We start from the raw sequence: 10,593 nt of genomic DNA on the forward strand, positions 1-10,593 counted from the left end.
CAGTGGCGTGAGCTCCTGGTTCAGGGAGCCCTGGAGCACCCCCTCCCCCAGGCCTGACTTCTGCCTGGCCTTGCTCTGAGGCCCCACACAGTCCAGGCTGTCACTGGAGCCTGAGCTGGGCTATTTTAGGTTTAGCTTTTAGGCCTGCTGCCACCCGTTCTGCTACTGGCTACCTCCCACCGCCTGTCTCTCCTGGAATGCTGATTGGCAGTTGGCTGGGTGGGGGCAGGGCATGGACTGTTATAAAGCCAGGGGTGCTGCCGAGGTGCTGTCCTGGTCCACAGCCCCGTGTCCACCACTACCGCCATGGCCACCCACCGTCTAGTGATGGTCCGCCACGGTGAGAGCACCTGGAACCAGGAGAACCGCTTCTGCGGCTGGTTTGACGCAGAGCTCAGCGAGAAGGGGGCTGAGGAGGCCAAGCGGGGGGCTGTGGCCATTAAGGATGCCAAGATGGAGTTTGACATCTGCTACACATCAGTGCTGAAGCGGGCCATCCGCACACTCTGGACCATCCTGGACGGCACGGACCAGATGTGGCTGCCCGTCGTACGCACCTGGCGCCTCAATGAGCGCCACTACGGGGGCCTCACAGGCCTCAACAAGGCAGAGACGGCTGCCAAGCACGGGGAGGAACAGGTGAAGATCTGGCGGCGCTCCTTCGACATCCCACCACCCCCCATGGATGAGAAGCACCCCTACTATGCTGTCATCAGTAAGGTGAGCCTGGGGTTGTGTTGGGGAGTTCCCAGGGTGGGGCAAGGGGGTGGGGCTGGCGTCCAGGGAGGGGACAGCAGTGTCCCTGTACTCCCCAGGAACGCAGGTACGCGGGGCTGACACCCGGGGAGCTGCCCACCTGTGAGAGCCTCAAGGACACCATTGCCCGTGCTTTGCCCTTCTGGAACCAAGAGATTGCCCCGCAGATCAAAGCTGGCAAGCGGGTGCTCATCGCGGCCCATGGCAACAGCCTGCGGGGCATCGTCAAGCATCTGGAAGGTGAGAGGCCAACTGGGGCGGTGTTTACAAGTCATGCATGCACCAGGATGCGGGGCAGACACCCCAAAGGTCCTGGGCGCAAAGCTGCCCACTGCTAATTACTGCTCCAAAGCTCAGGCCCCTGCAAGCTTCAGAGTGGCTTCCTGCCAAGGGCACCCAGCCGGGCAGGGCAGAGACTGGCCCCTGGGTCCTTCAAGTGTAAGTGCAGAAGCAGAGGTGGGTCTGTGGTGAGGCCATCAGATACAGCAGGGTGGGGACCATGCTGACACACTGGCCTGAGGCCCAAGGGGGAGCAGCCATCTCTAGACCTCCTTTTCAGGGGCCTCTCCTGGCCTGGTGAGGGAAGAGGCAGCACAGCGGCAAGGGGGTGCACGACTCAGCAGAGAACACTCTGGACCATGCTATGCAGCAGAGGGTGGGGCAGCACTGCCAGCAAAGGTCGCGCTGCTATTCCCGGCCGGCAGGGGCCCTGGAGCAGATGGGGTTGGGTTTCCTTCACCCCAGTGGCTGGGAGCTCCGGGCTTGCTTGGCTCCCAGCATGCAGGGTGAGCTGTGGATGGCACCGTTGCAGGTCTTGGTTTCAGCACACTATTCCTGTAGCTGCTAGCCTGGCTTGTCTGTGACCTTTAGGCACGGGGCTGGTGCCACAGAGGAACTGACAGATGTTATACCTTGGTCCAGGGATGTCAGACCAGGCCATCATGGAGCTGAACCTGCCCACGGGGATCCCCATCGTGTACGAGCTGGACCAGGCACTGAAGCCCACCAAGCCCATGCGCTTCCTGGGAGACGAGGAGACGGTGCGCAAAGCTATGGAAGCTGTGGCAGCCCAGGGCAAGGCCAAGTGAGGGTGGGCACCGGCAATAAAGCCAGCTTTTCCCCCTGCTTCAAGGTGTGTGGCCAGATGTGCCAGGCTCACGGCCTGCCCAGCTTGGTCCAGCACGAACAGTTCAGTGTGAGCCATGGGGCGACGATGTGCTTGGCCCAGATGAAGGCAGGCCTCCCTGCAGGGAGCAAGGTGTGCTCCTCCAGAAGGGGGTGGTCCTGTTTTCCCTGCCCTGAGTCCCACCTCCCTGCTGCAGACATGCCATGTAAGTCTGGGGGCTTCCCTACCACGGTACGCCCCCCACTTGGGGGAGGACATCTGCAGGGGAGGTTGGGAAGTGGCCTGGAGCACAGCACCACCTGAGCGGAGGGGCCAGGTGCTGCCCTAGGCCACAGGCTGGATGGCTGAACCTCTCCCAGAGCCACCGACACACAGCGAGATGCCAGCTGTCATTTATGCTCTTCCAGGTGGCTCGTCACTGGCCCGAGGGTGCAGCCCTGGCACAGCGCACACCCCCGGGAGGTACTTTCCCACGGGAACTTTCAGGGCACAGCAGAGCCAGAAACCCATCAAATAAGTGATTGGCAGATTCGTTCTTCAGATAGACAGGCTGGGACACAATGGCAGGCGTGCAGGCCATTCCAGCACACCTCAGATGTCAGTAGCGGCCCGCGCTGTGGGGGCAGCCACAGGGGAGCCTGGCAAGGACCCCTCTCACAGCCCCAGCCCATCCTCAGGGTCAGCCCTCACCGAGATTGGCTCCGACTTGGTTTGGATGTCACCAAAGACCATTCTCCTGAGGGTAAGCGTCAACCTAGGCAGCTGTGGTCACACCCCGAGAAACAGAGCAGGAGAAAAGGCAGGTGCACAGGCAGCTCCGCCCAGCCAGGGCTGCAGGAACCGCTGGGGAGTCACCAGGTTACATCTGGGGTGACAGGGAGTCCCCAGGCTTCAGCGCTCAGCTGTGTCCCTGGCTGCAGAGGGGAAGATGGCCTTGGCCTCACTCGATGAGCTCCACGTAGTTGGCGGGGAACATGCCGAAGTGGCCGTCCGGCCCGTAGCCACGCCACCAGCCCTCATCGATCACCTCGATGCCCGTGATGAGGTTCTCGGGGTCGAAGGAGATCTCGGTCTCGTCCGCTGCAAGGGGGCAGGCCCGAGGCTGCAGCAGGGGCTCTGTGTGGCCGAGTGACACCCACAAGCCCCTCCCCAGAGCCACCGCCGGGCGCCCCCAGGATGGCGAGCAGCACTAACACTGGGCGGGATGGGAGGTCATCCCTGCTACAGGGGTTCTGCCTCCCACTCTCCGTCCACTGGCACCCCATACCCCGGTGCCAGACCTGCAAGGTGTGGTGGCCCACTGGGAGCCTTACCTGCCTGGTAATCATACAGGGCTCGGGCACACAGCCCCTGCCCGCTGAGGTCCTGGCCCTGCACGTAGTGCTCTGCGCCAGCTCCCTGATGCATCTGCCGGACGTGAGAGTGACAAGGGACCTCAGGGCCAGCCGGCACGCCCAGGGCTGGTCCCTGACAGCCGGCCCAGTGTGTGCACCATAGGAAACCCAGGCATGCCTGAGCCCTCCCATGAGTGAACCCACCAGCGGGGGCTCCTCGTAAAGGTCCTCTGGCTGCGGGGGTTCCTCGTACACAGCCTCCTCTTGCTCCTGCTCAAGGCCTGGAGGGCTACGGGGTGCTGGCTCCTCGGGGCCACCTGCAGCAGAGGCCATGATAGGGCTGATCCCCCCTGTAGCGCCAGCACCCCTGTACTCCACCAGTGCCCCCTGCAGGCCCTGGGAGGATGCACGCCTTGCCTGCGGTGGGTCTGGAGACAGTAGGAGTTGGCTCCCGGCTGAAGGGGACCTCGGGCTGCGTGAGCTGCTTCTGCAGGAAGGGACTCTTCAGCTTGCCTGCAGACACAGCAGAGATGCCCGTAAGAAAGCCACACACACACACACACACACACACGACCCATCAGTGCTCCTGGCCTCCTGCCCTCCCGCCCCTCTGCACATATCATACACTCGGGGCTCCGAGGAGGCCCCAGGCTGGAGGACTACCTGGCTGAGGGCTGGAGATGGAGGTGGTGGACAAGGCCCGCTCCTTCTGCTTGAAGATTTCCCGCGGGTGCACGGCTTGTGCTCCGGCTGACTCCTGGTGCAGGGCGGGGCAGACATACATGTGCCCTGCCCAGGGAGCAGGAACCCAGGCCTTGGCCCACTGCGTCTCTCCCAAGGCAGCCCCTCAGGGCTGTGCATGTGTGATCTGGAGGCTTGGGGCCCGGCCACAGCCTTGTTGGCACTGCTGCCCTTGCTTCTCCGCTCTCTCTGATGCCTCAGCTGGCCTTGGGTGCCCTCCATGGAGGAGAGCAAGCCTGGGTCAGGGGCAGCCCTAGGGACCATGGGGGTGTGAACCTGTGAGTGCCCAGGCCCTCTGGGGGCGAGGGGCATCCGCCTTACCCACTCCTCTCTGTTTCTTGAAGCCATGTCCTGCTGCTCACTCGTCCTGCAGGCAAGGCCAGCATGGCAGCTGAGGTGCAGCACGGGGCACCCGGTCCCCACTCTGCACCTGGGGAAGGTTGGGCTCACCTGGCGGGGCTGGCTGCAAGCTGCTGTGCCTGGTAGCGCTGCTCCCGGAGCTCTGCCTCGCGCAGCTCCCTCTCCCTGCGCTCCTCCTCCAGCCGCTGCCGCTCCTCCTCTGCCCGCCGCTTCTCTTCCAGCCGGCGGTTCTCCTCCTCCTTCTGTCAGGGGGGCCTGCCCGCTTAGCAGACCTCCCTTTGGCCTTGGGCCCAGCCTCAGACCAGCTCCCACAGGTGTGTGGGGGAGCGGAGCCACCACTGTCTAGCCCAGGCACAACCCATGTACATTCCAGTAGGGCTGATGGGTATTCCCCACAGAAGCAAACAGCCTATCCCCCATCCCCCCCAAGCCCAGGCCGGGCAAGCAGCTCATCTGTCCTACCTAGCAGCACCTACCTCAGCTTTGGCCCAGAAACTGTCTTTGCCAACCCTCTTGATCTCAGACACGGCATTGGTCTTCTGGTACACAGAACCCTGTGGGGTGAGGGTGTGTGCTGGCACTGAGGCCTTGAGTCAGGCCACAGGCAGAGTCATGAGGCTGTGGCAAAGGCAGCCAGCATCCCAAGGGCAGACCGCATAGGCAGAGAAAGCCCCCAGCGCCACCTGCTACCCCATAGTGACTGGCACAGCAATGAGCAAGGAGCCGGCATATACTGCTGGCTGAGGCAGTGGCTCCTGGCCTTGCCCCGCCTGTTGCCAAGGCTACAGGGTCACTGGAGCGGGAGTCCCCACATCATGGTGGCTATGGTTTTGGGCTTCATCCCAATACCACACAAAGCTTCTGGCATGGGGAACCGTGGACTAAGGGTGGCAGGATGACCAGAGGGCTGTGTCCCCTCAGAGCCAGTTCCAGATTAAGGCTTGGGACTGGCGGTCAGTCACCCCCAGGCAGGCCCCAGGACTTAGGCAGGGATGGGGGGGCAGCCTCACCACGGGGGCCTGGGGCCCTGTGTCCTGGAAGCGGTTGCTTTCCCTGTGGAAACTGTAGTTGGCCCCTGAGGCCTTGGCCACCTTCTCCATGATGCATGCGGGCTCCACGTCCTCCTCTGCCCGTGCATTGATGGTCACGTGAGCCCCCTGTGGTGAGAGCAGTGGGTGCCTCCCTCAGCTGAGGCCAAGGGTGGGTCCCAGCCCCCTTACTGAGGGTTCTGAAGCAAGGGCTTCCCTCAAGGGTCCCACCAACCAGCCGGGGGCAAACCCTGGCACCTGTGCTGCTGCGGAGAGCCCTGCCCACTCCCCAGGGCAGATAGCCCTGCTGTAGTTCACCAAAGGCCTCCTTGGGGCTAGGCGGCACGCCGCTGAGACAACAGTGGGAAGCCACCTTGTCCTGCGAAGAGAGCCTCCTTCCTGAGAAGCCGCACCCCTGCCAGCGTCCTGTTACTCTGGACCCAATCGCAACCAAAGCAAAATGGGAAAAACTAAAGAATTGGCAGGACCAAATTCGAAGTCTGAGGTTTCCTTGCCAGTAATCAAAATGCCAGTCAGGGGCTGGCACAGCAGCACAGGAAGCTAAGTCTCTGCTTATGGCACTGCAATCCCATACAGACACTGGTTCTAGTCCAGGTTGCTCTACTCATGATCCAGCTCCCTGCTGTCTGGGAAAGCAGCAGAGGATGGCCCAAGTGCTGGGCGTCCTGTACCCACGCAGGGAGTGGAATCCTCTGGTCTTGGCCCAATGACCAGAGGGGACGGCGGTCGTGGGGGAGCTCCTGGCCCAGTACCCGGACAGCTGGGGAGCGGAAGGCTTGCCCGTTACTGCAGCAGGACCGGCTTGGCCCTCACCTTCAGGAAGCTGGCCATGGTGCTAACATGGTTGGCGCAAACTCCTTTCCGCGCATCATTCACACCCTCGCCCGTCTGCAACACAAGCACAGCCAGCATGACCCAGGGCACTCTCAGAGCCACCGCCCCCTCCCCAGGCCCCCAGGGAGAAACTTTCAACCCCCAAAGCAGAGGCTAGTCTCCTGAGCATGTCCCATAGACCCCTCGAGGTGCCCAGAGTGTGCTCTGCAGAGCAGTGCTGCCTCCCACCACGGGGCCTTTCCTGGGGTGTCCTGCCCTCAACAAGCCCCGGCCCTCTACCCCATTCCTACTCCAGCTCATAGGAATGTCTCTGGGCTTGAAGGCTGCACTGCGCGCAATGAAGCAGCCATGGCCAAGTGAGGTCTCTGCCGGCCTGGCGGCATCCACAAGGCCAACCCCCACGTACCCAGTTGATGAGGACAAACTTGGGCAGGCCGGAGTTGGGGTCCTTCACCCGGCAGAAGGCGTACATCACCTTCCCGCTGCTGAGTTCCTCCACCAGCTCCTCGAGGCCGCCCTCTGCAGTGCCACACGGACAGTTAGAGGCAGCCTGTGCCCCAGCCCACCCCAGTGGCCAGGACCACCTATACACCAGGCCTTCCCACTCCCTCTGGCTGCTGAACTGCCCTGGGTCCTGCCCCCCCTGGCCGAGTACCTATGGTACTGTTCTCACCCACACTAGCCTAAAGGCTATGCCTCTAAACCCCTGGGGACCTCTGGAATAAGAAAACAAAGGCCATCTCCACTGAGAGAGGCCAGGAGCTCCCACAGCAGGCCTCTGTACCAGCAGCTGGCTGCCTGGGCCCCCATGAAGGCCCCTGGACAGCAGGGTTGGGCTGCGGGTCACTTGATGTCAGCTCAGGCTGCAGGGTCTCAGAGGGGCAGAAGAAGGAGTGGGGAGGGTGCCCTAAAGCATTCACCCCAACACTGAGCCTTGGTCTCCCTGTAAGGAGCAGCAGCAGCTCAGGACACAGCCAGGCCACGTGTTGGGAAGGCACGGTTCTGCTTTCCCATGGCCCTGTCCTGGAGGCTGCAGGGCCACGCCACCTGCTGTCCCGGGTGAAGGAGGCCACAGAGGAATACTTCCACTTACTAACTGCCTGGGGCTGGCCTATGAGGGGCAGTGGGGCAGGGAGCCCCCGCACGGCTTATGCAGGAGGCCCGGAGCTGTCGCTGCAGCCGAGCCATACTTGGGGACCTCCAAGGGCCCCGGCGCTCCTTCTGCTCTGACGGCTGCAGGCTGCAATCGCCTCCCCTCTGCACACTTCCCTGCTTCCCTGCAGGGCTCGGGGAGCCCGCCTGAGGCCACACTCACCGCCCGTGCCGGCCACACGGATGTCATTGCTGTTGCCTTCATAGGTGAAGAGCGCCCTGGAAGAAGACACGCACGGGTTCTGTGGCCGGCACCCAGGCACGCCCCACCTTTCTGCACTCAGGGCCTGGTGGATACGCCCCACCCCACCCTGCTGCGACCTGCCTGGCAGGTTCTTTCAGGCGGCCAGGTGACCTGCAGCTCAACCTGTAGCTAGCCCTCTCAGCCCAGAGATAGGGAACACAAGTCCACCCAGGAAAGTATAAGCTGTGGCGTCGGATGACCTGCCACATGCTCACGGGTGAAGTCCTCATCTGGTAACCAGATACACGGCTTTAAAGAGACAAAAGATGTTTATGCATTCCTGCACCCAGAAGCTGCTGCCAAGCAGCGAGTGCCATGGGTAGATGCCACACAGAGCAGGGAGAACAAGCCATCCCAGGCCCTGGCCAGGAGGAGGGCAGGAAGCAGACCCAAGATGGAGAGCCAGGGCTGGGCCCTGCCCGTGCCTGTCCAGGGCCTGGGCCGAGGCTACACGCTGTGTGACCCACCACACTGGACAGCACCTCTTCCTCTGTGCCTGGGCCCCCAGATGACTTTCCCTGTAGGCTATCAGTCCAGAGAAGCAGGGACACTCCAACCCTTCCAGCGGAGGTACAACACGTGTCCCACCGCTTCCGATCCAAGTCAACCAGAGATGGCGGGGAGGCTCCCTCCCCGGACCGAGAGGCTGGAGCGCCACCTGGGCTGGCAAGAGGAAGGGTGCCGCAGAGCAGAGGGGCTAAGAGGAACCAGCCTCAGGTTTGAGGAAGAGAGATCTTCCGTGCGGCGACAAGCAGGTGTGGCCACAGTGCAAGCATGATGGCCGGGCGCAGAAGCCGTGTCACCCAGAGCCAGTGGCTGGAGCGGGCATGGGCCTCTACTACCGCAAAGCTATCAGTGAGGAAGTGACACGGCTGAGCTGTTTTCTCAGGCAGCACGTAGGGAAAGGCCACTATCTGCTAATTGAGTGGCTGTGACCAGGGGGTGGAAGACCGGGACAGGGCTGCCCATGCTGGGGGAGGGGGAAGGTGGGGGGTGACACCTGCCTGGGAAGAAGCCCCAGGTGAAGAACAGGGAGCTGACCGCCTCACCCCAAGCCAGATGCCTCCCAGGAAGGCGGGCATGGGGATGGACTGGAAGTGGGGCTAGGAGTCACCCAGGGAGTCAGTGCAGGTTAACCCGGGTGGCCAAGAGCCCCCCTCCGTGGCCAAAGCAGGTGGCTGCACGTGGATGGGGAAAGGAGAATTGGGCTTGGGGTGCAGATTCTGCTGACGGGATCTGAGGCAGGTGGGGGAGGCGGGTCAAGTATTCTGAGGGGCACCGTTGGGAACGGCAGACGCCTGAGCAAAGTGGGCAAAGCTGTCTCGCAGAATGAGGGCCGCAGGATAACCCTGGCCCAGGGAGGGGTTGCCTCCCAACCGCCTGGGCGACCCAGGCCCCGAGTTGGGGCCTCGGGAAGGGTCCCGCCTGGGACTCGCGCAGCTTCCCCGCACATCCGCACATCCAGGGCGGGAGGCGGACAGCTCGTCCCGGGTGCGGTGCCCAGCCAAGAGCCTTCTCTTGGTTCACCTGGCTAGGTTCGGCCTGGCCAAGAGCAAGGCAGGATCGCAAGCCCACGCTCACGGCCTTGGACGCCCCCCACCCCCGCCCAGACCCCAGGGCGCTGTCAGGGGAGCCCGGGGCGTGGCTTCCGCCTTCTCGCAGCAGGCTGCGGCGGAGCCCTCCTCTGCCCCAGGATCGTCCCCCGGGCAGCAGGCACCCGACAGCCCCCCAAAGGCAGCACGGCCAGGCCGGGAGCCCAGTCCCTGGCCGGTCCCGGGCGGTGGGCGCGCAGCCGCGCCCGGCGCGCACAGACCCGCCGCGTCGCGCACCAGTCGGTCGGGGACTTCTCCGTGACCACCCGCACGTAGGCCTCCTGCAGCGCAGGCCCGTTCCGGCTCAGGTTCGCCGCCATGCCCGCCGCGCTGCCCGCGCCGCCTCCGCCGCCGCCGCCCCGCCGCCTTGCGATGCCCGCAGCCGCGCCGCCGCCGGCCGGAAGCCCCGCCCCAAGGCCGGAAGCGGAAGTGGGGCGGGGCGCCGGGGCCGACGGGCGCAGGTGGACCCGGGATGGCGGCGGGCAGTGGTCCCTCGGGGACCCTCGCACTTCATTCTGTGCCGACCCGCCGCAGGCACTGCTCGGTGAGGCTCGGCAACTGCAGGCGTGCCGCCTCCTCCCACCTGCGCCTTCTGCGGTGTGGTCCGGAGGGGAAGGTGAGGAAGGAGGAGAATCCACCTTGAGCTTCGACTCCACGCCCGTCCCGGGGGTCGTCCTGCCTGCAAAGGAGGAGGCCACGAGATATGGGCGCTGCTGTGGGTGGACTTACCGCCCGCCAGGAAAAGACAAGGCCAGGTAGCTCCCAGCTTCTTTCCCAGCCTCTCCTACCGCCTTAGCATAAAGACCCACAGGCAGCAGGTGTACAGGGTAAGCCCCTTCTGCAGTGCGGGCGTCTCAGATGCACCCTGCACTGTCGTTTAGATGTGAATTATTTCCCTAAATTCAGTCTCCCAAGTTTGACATGTATGGTTCTAAGAGACCGGAGATGATTCTGGCTCTGCGCCCTGGCCAGGGGACTGCACTGTAGCATCAAATCCTGCAGAAGCAGCTGGTGGGTCCCGCGTTGCCCTGCAGCGCTGTCAGAAGGTCCTGGCCAGGTGAAGCCTGAGACCTGGTACCTCCAAGAGCCTGGCCTGGGGCCCATGGACATGACCGCCTCAGTTGTCAGAGCGATGGAAGGGCGTGGGGGGGAAGGGTTATACTGTGGACTCCTGTTGCCCTCGGCAGCAGGAGCAGGGCCCGCCCCTGGTCCGCAAACCCCTTGGTTCTGTGGCAGTGCTGTGTCTGAACGGTGGGCTCAGGCAGGCGTGGCAGGCCCGATCTTGCCGCTGAGCAAGGCTTCAGTTAACCAAGCTGTCAGAGGGCTGGGACTGGTGCTGGCTGTTTGTATTCGGGCTCACATCAGGGTTGCGTATTGGCCTGGTTGGCTGTGCTCCTGTAACAGA

The 10,593-nt window shown here is 63.6% G+C and overlaps 2 protein-coding genes across 4 annotated transcripts; one reads left to right on the forward strand and one right to left on the reverse strand.

The window, feature by feature from the left end:
- The first annotated feature begins 270 nt into the window (after window positions 1-270).
- PGAM2 (phosphoglycerate mutase 2) lies at window positions 271-1,879 on the forward strand. Its single transcript, XM_040964709.1, has 3 exons — window positions 271-720; window positions 816-996; window positions 1,678-1,879. Exons 1-3 carry the CDS (start codon window positions 307-309, stop codon window positions 1,842-1,844), a joined length of 762 nt encoding a protein of 253 aa, XP_040820643.1. The 5' UTR covers window positions 271-306; the 3' UTR covers window positions 1,845-1,879.
- Window positions 1,880-2,396: 517 nt separating this feature from the next.
- Window positions 2,397-9,541, reverse strand: DBNL (drebrin like). Of its 3 annotated transcripts, none has more exons than XM_040964708.1 (13): window positions 9,426-9,541; window positions 7,516-7,571; window positions 6,607-6,719; window positions 6,180-6,254; window positions 5,328-5,474; window positions 4,794-4,871; window positions 4,429-4,559; window positions 4,279-4,348; window positions 3,880-3,973; window positions 3,634-3,729; window positions 3,421-3,533; window positions 3,196-3,289; window positions 2,397-2,962 (listed from the first exon to the last, which is right to left on the reverse strand). In XM_040964708.1, the coding sequence occupies exons 1-13, from the start codon at window positions 9,506-9,508 to the stop codon at window positions 2,823-2,825; spliced, it is 1,290 nt and encodes a 429-aa protein (XP_040820642.1). In that variant the 5' UTR covers window positions 9,509-9,541; the 3' UTR covers window positions 2,397-2,822. The 3 variants fall into 3 exon arrangements, with proteins under 3 accessions (XP_040820642.1, XP_040820640.1, XP_040820641.1); XM_040964706.1 differs by having other exon boundaries at window positions 4,279-4,324; window positions 4,408-4,559; XM_040964707.1 differs by having other exon boundaries at window positions 3,196-3,265; window positions 3,385-3,533; window positions 4,279-4,324; window positions 4,408-4,559.
- Window positions 9,542-10,593: the final 1,052 nt, after the last annotated feature.

This window comes from Ochotona curzoniae, unplaced genomic scaffold (assembly GCF_017591425.1).
Source record: "Ochotona curzoniae isolate NIBS_2020 unplaced genomic scaffold, NIBS_Ocur_1.0 scaffold_3835, whole genome shotgun sequence".
In the NCBI taxonomy this organism is placed as follows: domain Eukaryota; kingdom Metazoa; phylum Chordata; class Mammalia; order Lagomorpha; family Ochotonidae; genus Ochotona; species Ochotona curzoniae.

Excerpts from the sequence above, each read along its gene's own strand:
- PGAM2 (XM_040964709.1), top strand. The coding sequence starts at position 307 with ATGGCCACCCACCGTCTAGTGATGGTCCGCCACGGTGAGAGCACCTGG. Across the intron at positions 721-815 it reads ACTATGCTGTCATCAGTAAG|GAACGCAGGTACGCGGGGCT; the intron begins GTGAGCCTGGGG and ends TGTACTCCCCAG. Across the intron at positions 997-1,677 it reads CATCGTCAAGCATCTGGAAG|GGATGTCAGACCAGGCCATC; the intron begins GTGAGAGGCCAA and ends ACCTTGGTCCAG.
- DBNL (XM_040964707.1), bottom strand. The coding sequence starts at position 9,508 with ATGGCGGCGAACCTGAGCCGGAACGGGCCTGCGCTGCAGGAGGCCTAC. Across the intron at positions 6,720-7,515 it reads CCGTGTGGCCGGCACGGGCG|AGGGCGGCCTCGAGGAGCTG; the intron begins GTGAGTGTGGCC and ends GTGGCACTGCAG. Across the intron at positions 5,475-6,179 it reads CCATGGCCAGCTTCCTGAAG|GGGGCTCACGTGACCATCAA; the intron begins GTGAGGGCCAAG and ends CTCTCACCACAG.